This window comes from Brassica oleracea, chromosome C3 (assembly GCF_000695525.1).
Source record: "Brassica oleracea var. oleracea cultivar TO1000 chromosome C3, BOL, whole genome shotgun sequence".
NCBI lineage: Eukaryota > Viridiplantae > Streptophyta > Magnoliopsida > Brassicales > Brassicaceae > Brassica > Brassica oleracea.
Genome location: NC_027750.1, coordinates 19,642,433 through 19,650,788, shown reverse-complemented (window position 1 = coordinate 19,650,788; position 8,356 = coordinate 19,642,433). Strand labels below are relative to the sequence as shown.

General features: G+C 39.4%; 3 protein-coding genes across 4 annotated transcripts; 2 read left to right on the top strand and 1 right to left on the bottom strand.

Moving 5' to 3' along the window:
* The first annotated feature begins 1,451 nt into the window (after nucleotides 1-1,451).
* Nucleotides 1,452-2,624, top strand: LOC106333337. The gene has a single exon (XM_013771794.1). The coding sequence runs from the start codon at nucleotides 1,467-1,469 to the stop codon at nucleotides 2,151-2,153; it is 687 nt and encodes a 228-aa protein (XP_013627248.1). The 5' UTR covers nucleotides 1,452-1,466; the 3' UTR covers nucleotides 2,154-2,624.
* Nucleotides 2,625-5,091: 2,467 nt separating this feature from the next.
* On the top strand, nucleotides 5,092-5,960 carry LOC106336144 (pollen-specific protein C13). The gene is made up of 2 exons (XM_013774891.1): nucleotides 5,092-5,389; nucleotides 5,492-5,960. Exons 1-2 carry the CDS (start codon nucleotides 5,236-5,238, stop codon nucleotides 5,815-5,817), a joined length of 480 nt encoding a protein of 159 aa, XP_013630345.1. The 5' UTR covers nucleotides 5,092-5,235; the 3' UTR covers nucleotides 5,818-5,960.
* On the bottom strand, nucleotides 5,923-8,093 carry LOC106336143 (random slug protein 5). 2 transcript variants are annotated; one of them, XM_013774889.1, is made up of 6 exons: nucleotides 7,957-8,093; nucleotides 7,391-7,484; nucleotides 7,113-7,289; nucleotides 6,942-7,040; nucleotides 6,638-6,880; nucleotides 5,923-6,402 (listed from the first exon to the last, which is right to left on the bottom strand). In XM_013774889.1, exons 2-6 carry the CDS (start codon nucleotides 7,454-7,456, stop codon nucleotides 6,043-6,045), a joined length of 945 nt encoding a protein of 314 aa, XP_013630343.1. In that variant the 5' UTR covers nucleotides 7,457-7,484; nucleotides 7,957-8,093; the 3' UTR covers nucleotides 5,923-6,042. The 2 variants fall into 2 exon arrangements, with proteins under 2 accessions (XP_013630343.1, XP_013630344.1); XM_013774890.1 differs by lacking the exon at nucleotides 7,957-8,093 and adding an exon at nucleotides 7,826-7,895.
* Nucleotides 8,094-8,356: the final 263 nt, after the last annotated feature.

The following is an 8,356-nucleotide window of genomic DNA, read 5'->3' as shown; positions in this document are numbered from 1 at the left end:
TTCCGAGGAAACCCAATTTTGTGTTTCCTCGGAATTTCCTCGGAAATTCCTCGATATATTCCGAGGATTTCATTTTCCGTCGGAATGTCCGTCAGAATATCGCTGTTTTCTTGTAGTGATATACGGGGGACAATCGTACCGTTTGTCCCTCTACTCAGCCGGCCCTGTTTGAAGAGAGGATCTTCTCTGGTTTGCTACCTAGGGGTACCTCTAAAACAAAGTTATGGAAGCAAGGTTACCAACCATTGCTGGATAATCTCTAACCGTTTCTCTAACTGGACAATAAAGTATATGTCTTTCGCAGGACGTCTTCAACTGGTTCGGTCTGTAATCTACTCTACGGTCATGTTCTGGACCTCTATCTTCCTTCTGCCTAATAGGTGCATGTGGAAGATGGAGAAAATGTACTCTGGTTTTCTGTGGCGACAATGTATCTATCTTGGAAAGAGAGGAATCAACGCCTCCATAATGCTTGCAGCATCTATCATTGCAGAGATCCAGTTTCTGCTTAGGGCAAAACTAGATTCATTCTCTCACAGCCAACAGAACCTGCTTTCTACAGTGACATTCCTCTCTACCTAGTTCCACATCTTCGATTAATTACCAGAAAATTCTTTGGTTTTTTTGTATTGCTTGTGATATGAGCTTTGGTTTTGTCAGTCTGGACTATTTCAATTTAGAAAAAGAAAAAGATAAAAGTTTAATCTTGAATCTGTCACGAGTTTGAAGCCCATCCAAAAATAGGTCAAATAAATCTGTAACCGACGCAGCTGCCACGAACCAAAGTGCAAAGCCCAACCCCAACCGACATGTATGATGGCAAAAGCGTAACCGACTTTAACTTGCTGCATCTCGGCCGTTCATTCGACTTCCTTCACCTCTATTTAAGAAACGAAACCTCTTCATCTTTTTTTTTTTTTTTTTTTCCTGAACAACAGAAACCTCTTCATCTTTTATACGGCGTTTCAGACAAAAAATGATCTCTAGCTTTTTTTTCTTCTAATTTTAATATTATTTCAAAACTTTTTGATCATCGAACTTTCAAAGAAAATTCGACAACCCAATTAAATAAATAGAGAAAATCTTTACGAAAATATAGTTTTCTACTGATTTGCCTCTAAGTACTTTTCGAAACTTAGGTTTATTTTCAATAAGTCAATAAGGCAATCTTGGGTAAGTGTTTGCGTCTTTGTGTTGTGTCTAAGATGATGAATCCACTACTTCCTCCACCGTCGCTGATGATTAAGTCTCAGATTCTGAGTCAGAGTCTGTTATTAGGTCAATCTCAGGGCTTGAACCATTGGAGCATGGCTATGAACAAGCAAAAACAAGTGATAAACATGGCTCAATCTCAAGCTAAAGCTATGCTGAACAATCAGCCTCTAATGGTGAATCCCCCAAACTTTAGCCTTAACCCTAATTCGGTAAACCATAATAACTATGGTCATAACTGGAATTGTATTCCTATGGTTCCAGGTGGTAACAACAGACTGTACAACGATCAGAAGCAGCGACATGGTTCATGTTCAGCTTGTTACAAGCCTCGGGCTTTGAATAAGCTTCAGTCTAAAAACAGGAAGTTTCACCTAAAGAACAAATATGGTAATAGATATGTTCCTTATGCTCCACGGAACACAAGCTCTTTTATTATCCGGGCGAAGAAATCTGGTGGCATTGCTGATTCAGTGTCTCCATCCCTTGTAACACCGTCGGTGTTGCCTTCCCCGATGTTCTCTCCATCGGGAGAGGTTTTGGGCAATATGGTAAAGGAGGAATGGGGAGTTGATGTGTATGGATCAATGGAGGGGTTGGTTAAGCTGAGATCTGATGGTATTCATGAATTAGAACCGTTTGATGAAGATGAAGGAGGCTCGTGTAAGAGTGATGTGGAGAAGCATGCAGAGGTTGAGACGAGACTAGACAAGGACTTGAGCCAAGTTGAGATGGTATGTCCGAATGATGGTGGTAGGTTTGAGTATAACAATGACTTGGAAAACCGAGTTAATGATCAGATTAGGCATACTGCTCAATTATCGAATGGTGGTGGTAGGTTTGAGTATAATAATGACTTCGAAAACAGAGTTGATGATCAGAATAAGCATATTGCTCAACTAGAGGAAGAGAACTTAACTGTGAAGAGAGGTTGTTGTTGATGGAGAGGGAGTTTGGTGATTTTAAGAGAAGGTTAGAGTCTCTCGAAAGGCGGAATATGGTTGTTGGTGAAAATGGTAATGGGGAGGTTGTAGAGAATGAGTCTGAAAGGGATAGTCAAACTCATAGCTCTAGTGCCTCTCCTAGTGGGGAGGCAAGGGAAAACTATTTGCCTGCTGAAGATGTTTGTATGCAGGATATGGTGAGGGACGAGGCTACGGGGAATGGAATCAACAACACTGACAAGGGCAAGGTAGGTGAAGCAAAGAGTACAAACAGGCAAGAAATTTAGGATGAAGCTGAAAAGAATTCTGCAGGACAGCATCGTGAAGAGGCCAATTCTGATGTGGTTGGGAACTATGGAATGCGTATATGATATTTTCGCCAGGCATTATGATTGATGTTTTTCTCCTACGATTTAGATTCTCACTTTGATCAAGTTTTTCTTACTTATTTATTTATTTGGGTTTTTTTGCAAACTGTAACTGAAATCCAATTTTGACCATATTTGCTTTTTGGGTTTAACTAATAATTTCTTTGATTTAGAAAAAAATGTGCCATATTTAAAAGTAAAATTTTGCAATATTAAATTTGATATATAGGGCTGGAAAAAAAACCTGAATCCGAAAAACCAAACAGCATCCGATCCAAAAAAGTAGAACTAAATCCGAATCGAACTTGGTTAAATATCCGAACGAGTTCAAAATTTAGGTATCTAGGGAAACCAAAACTGAATCCGGCCTAAACGAAGTATTTTGGGTACCCGAATGTATCCGAAATAAATTTACATACCTAAATGTATTAATTTTTAAAAAAATTTAACAAATAAAAATATCTAAACATGTAAGATATTTTGAAGTTGTCCAAAAGTAAATGTTTTAAATAGGTAAACAACACTCAGAACGCTAACTAAATCTCTCCAACAAGGCTAGAGAGAAAGTCCAGAGAGAAAAAGTAGATCCGATCTTGGGTCCGGCGTACGGCCGGTGCGTGAGCGAGCGTGCCGTCGCAGGAGCCCTTCGCTCTTCCGTTGAAAAGTTTCCCTGCTTCCCCTACGCTTTCTCTCCCTATCGCCTTGTCGGAGCTCTGGTCCAGGCCTCCTTCGTCGTCGTCACCTCAGGGAGTGAACCGGCATCACTGATGACGATGCGTCTGGAGTAACGACGCGATTGTATGGAGGGTTGGTGGGTGAAGTCGGCTTGTTAGATTAGGTTTCGTTTCCGGGAGATGGCGGCTTCTACAGATCCATCACCGCCGGCTTTGTTCCCGGGAGGTGGAGGCTTCCTCAGCTCTGCTTTCGCCGGCTTTAGTCTCCGGGAGGTGAAGGTGTTCTTTGCCTTGCATCGCCTTCCCTAGTTTCGTTTTAGGGTTTTTTAATTTTTGGTTTTGCGATTTCGGGTTGGTTTTGATGGAGGAGCTCGCGTCGGAGGACGATTGACGCTCTCCGGTGGTATTTGGTGATGGTTTGTGCGAAGCCTTCTTCTCGGTGTTGGTGATTAATGGTGGCAGATGAGATCTCGTCCTTGCGATTGATGCTCTCCGAAAATAGAATCTCCGGTTTTGAAGGCGTTTGCGGTGAAGATGATGTGGAGCTGGCGAGATCTGGTGTGTCCCGGTGGATCGATCGATGGATGTTTCATCGGGGGTTTTGCTTGATGCGGGGGGTCGTCGTGGCTCGTAGCAGTGGTTCACGGGAGCGGCGGCACCCTTTTCGGTTTCTAGGGTTTTTTTAGTTGGGCTTTTGGACCTTTGTTTGTGTTTTTAGGTTGTTTTTAGTGGCTGACCTTGTATCTTTTGGGCTTGTCCCATTAATTAATGAAATTATTGATGGAAAAAAAAGATTTACAAATAGCATTTGCATGTCGATTCAAATTTCTCGATTTTGACAATTTGAATTTCTTGATTTGTTATAAATAATAATATGTAATACTTCGTACAACGCTGAAAAATAGCAACGATATCTCTTCATTTGATTTAATTCTAAGAGTTGCCGAAACGAAGTGTAAAGTACATAACTGAAGGAACTTATGATTTTGGCAATTTTAATATTCTTATGAAAAATTGAGATGGAAGCTAAACAAAAAATTTATTAATTTTTGAACTATAATGTATGAATAAATTGAGATGAAGCTAATGATTAAATATTTTTTAGCATTATCTTGATTTATATCTTCATTCGATATTTGTCAGTTTAATTAAAAAAAATATGTCCAGTTTGAAATTTTGCCGTATGTAGATATTTGTGTGTTTCTTTTTATATGTGCGTCTTTGTTTCAGATTTTTCTTAAGAAGTATTCAATTTTTTTACTTGGATAAATATATATTAGCCAGTTAATTTGTTTTTTAATGGACTGTGATCTTTTTTTTTTAACGAATGGACTGTGATCTATGAACAATATTTTGAACACATATACGTTAGACGAAGACATTGATTAACCCGGAGTTCTAACAGTGGAGTTTTTACCGGAACTTTTAACTAAAAAAACTAAGAAGTAGTTCTTAAAGTTTTTATTTAAGAACCGGTTCTTAGTTTTTTTAGTTAAAAGTTGAGAAACAGTTTTTTAACTTCCGGTAAGAATTTCATCCTAAAAACTCCGGGTTAATCGTGCATAATTGCTTCCACTATAAAATTTGTTAGACACGTCATATATAATTGAGTGATTTTGAGAGTTGCGGCATATGAGTCTAATCCTCGATTGCCACTAATTCCGTAAGTAATTATGAGTTGGAGAAAAAGCAAAAGAGGTAATTATGTCAATTATCATCTTTACTAATACTACGCCGACAAAAAGAAAAAACCTTTAGTGGGACACAGCAGTAGTCGTCTACGGTAAGACGTATGAATAAGCTACACTCCAGCCAATAATATTACGCCACCTCATCAATAGCCTAATAATTTTAACAGCAGTCAGCAACGGTTTAGTTCAGCGCGTAGGAGAGAACACCACTCACTTCACACGCCTCAATCATTCTGTTTTATCGACACACAACACAAGTGCCCACTTCGCCATTCACACCTCAGCCAAATCTCAGATCTTCCCACAGAAAAAAGCTCATCCTTGTGAAAGTTTTCAAGATACTGCGATGTCGAAAGCAATTCTTCTGGTTGCTCTCTGCTTTTTACCGGCTCTAGCCATGTCGGCTCGTCCGAACAAGAACCCTTTCGTCGTCAGAGGCCGTGTCTATTGCGATACTTGCCTCGCTGGTTTCGAAACTTCTGCCTCTACTTTCATCCCTGGTACGTACGAACAAAATCATCCGAGATCCATTTTTCATCATTCTCTGGTTTGATCCGTTAGGTATCGATTCTGATCTGAACCTTCGATCTATTGATCCTTAGGTGCGGTGGTTAGATTGGAGTGCAAAGACAGGAGAACAATGGAGTTAACCTACAGGCACGAGGCGAGAACCGACTCAACAGGATCGTACAAGATCTTGGTTAGCGAAGACCATGAGGATCAGTTCTGTGATACAATGTTGGTTAGTAGCTCTCAGTTACGCTGCTCCAACGTCTCACCTGGTCATAACCGTGCCCGTGTGACCCTCACTCGTTTCAACGGCATTGCTTCAGACGAACGTTTCGCTAACAACTTGGGCTTCCTAAGGGATGCAGCATCACCAGGCTGTGCTGAGATCATGAAGCAATATCAAGAAATTGAAGACTAAAATGCTCAATCAGTATGTTTTATCAGTGTTCCCGCGACATGTGGGATTAAAATTATAATTGCAGCTTGTGTTTCGTGCATTGTATGGTTTTATTACTTCCGAAAAAAAATTAAAATATATATAATGAATCTCATTGCGGAGGAGAACAAGATGAAAAAACATACAATGTCTCAGAAGAAAGTCTCATTAGATAAATTCATGTGACGTTACAATCACTGCATACCATCATGGGATAGATTCTTTCTTCTCACTCATACCGTGAGGCTGATGCTCGTCCTCGGACACATCTTCAGAACCAAGATGAGCACTGTCAGAGGTGGCACCATCAGAGACCGATAAGAAGCTGAGTGAGTCGAGAGAAGGGGAGGCAATATCCTTCAGCGCAGCCAATCTTTTCTTGTCGTCTTCTTTCATCCTCTCAGAGTGCTTTTCTATGTTGAAACCCGAGTCATCGTTTCCACCAAACGCTGACTCCAGTTTGTCCATGTCGAAGTTCTCCTCCATGATTTGCTTGGTGTTTGGGTCGTCCGAGTAAACAAACTTGACTTTGTTCCGTGTCTTCGGTTCTAAGAAAGGTCTTGCCACCTATAACCATTACATATTAGACCAACCTAACTTTAGTTTAAGTCAGTGTTTTGAAAATCGGACTGGAACGGCCGGTCGAACCAGTCCGAAGCCAAGTCCAATTCGGTTTAAAATCCCAATTTCAGAAAAACCGGTAAAACCGGCTAAAAACTGGTGATCCGGGTCAACTTCAGAACCCTGTTCTAAAAAAACAACATATAACTTTTTAAGTAATCATGTAGGTTATAGGTTTTACCTTCCAGAAGGGTTCAAAGAACTTGGGAGGATTATAAAGAATGGCCAAAGATAATCTCTCAGGGTAGTGTTCTTGTAATACATGAGCGGTTTCTCTGGTAGTTCTTAAGGATACATTCGCCAAGCTATAGCCGTTGAAATCTATCATCCACACCATTTGTTCCTCCCCTGGTGGCAAATTCTGGATTGCGTTCTCCATACAGTACACAAGGTATCTAATCTGGCCTTTCACCGACTTCGAATTCTGAACAACTCAAGATAATGAGAACCAACTTAGACCAAGCACAAACTTTGCATTAACAAACCTCAACACTCGGTCTCATGATAAGAACAGGTCGTCCGTGTTTGTCCACACAACTAGATCTATATATCTTCCCTGTCTCTGCTTCATCAGCTATCTCCTCCTATAGAGGATATATAGCCCATTAGTCATATGTATCCAGTAGAATGTTTTAGTAATAATTTAAAATATGTACCCAACAGATTTCCTCAGGTTTGTATTGAACTCTCCATTTCAAGGTTTCTTTAAGCATCTTGGCAGCTTTCTTGACATGCCAATTGCGAGCTCTTAGATACCTCAAAACTGCATCATCCGAACAAAAACTCGAGAGTTTCTCCGGCAATGGACCTAACAGTTTTCTCAGTTCCTCAATCTGAAATCAAATTATAACAAAAGAAGAAAGACTCGCAGATCTGATTTGTAAGATTTCTCTAAATTAGCTAAAAACAACGACCAAGTTATAATAAGGTTTACCTTTCCCTTCTCTTCTTCTGTAGGAACAGGTTTCACAAACCCATTAGAGACTTGATTAGGGTTCATAACTTCTGATATTTACTTCTTAATTTCCCTACAAAAATGTTTTAAAAAATTTCATTAATTCCAAACGTTTAGACGATTACCATAAACATCAATAATTACGAATCTAAAACCTAAGTGGGTGAGCTAAGTACAACTTAGCCGTCAGGAATCCAAAATGTTCATATTAATCTTACCGACCACAATCGTAAATGTCGGGTCGGTAAGATCTTTGTCTACACGAACTTAGAACATTGAAGAAAGAATTAATATCTGAAATAGTAATGAAGCTGATGAAACTACGAATCTAAAACCTAACTAAGAACCCCAAGTTGAGCTAAGATAAATTAGCGGTCTGAAAAAAAAACAAATGTAGATCTTAATCTGACCTACCAGGATCGTAAATGTCTGGTCAATAAGATCTTTGTCTACACCGAAAGTACAGAATTCAATTCCGAAGGAAAATAACCATTAAATCACAAAACTGGAGCATGGAAGAAAAAAATCGAAGTTTAAGAACTAACCTCTGAAACAGTACTAGGAATCGAAGCAGAGGGAAAGGCTCAAACGATCGTCTAAGTTCAAAGTCAAACAAACAAAAAGAATGGTGCCTATGTGAAGAAAACAACGAAATGGATATTCGACTATTTTATAAATAAAATCATATAAAAGTTAGGGAGATGTAATAACACGTTACCGATTATAGAAGAACAATACTTGGGGTCATGTGAATGGTTGAAAGTTAAAAGTTAAAATATAACAGTTATAGAATACTCTGCTATTATATCTTGTTCCTTTTTTACCAATATTTCTTTCAAGTTAAAAGTTAGCTGCAATATTATGTTTTTTTTACGAACCCTATCGGGTGATCCGGTCGGTCTCGGGAGGAACGCACTTAGTGTTATAAAATGGAATGACTACCAC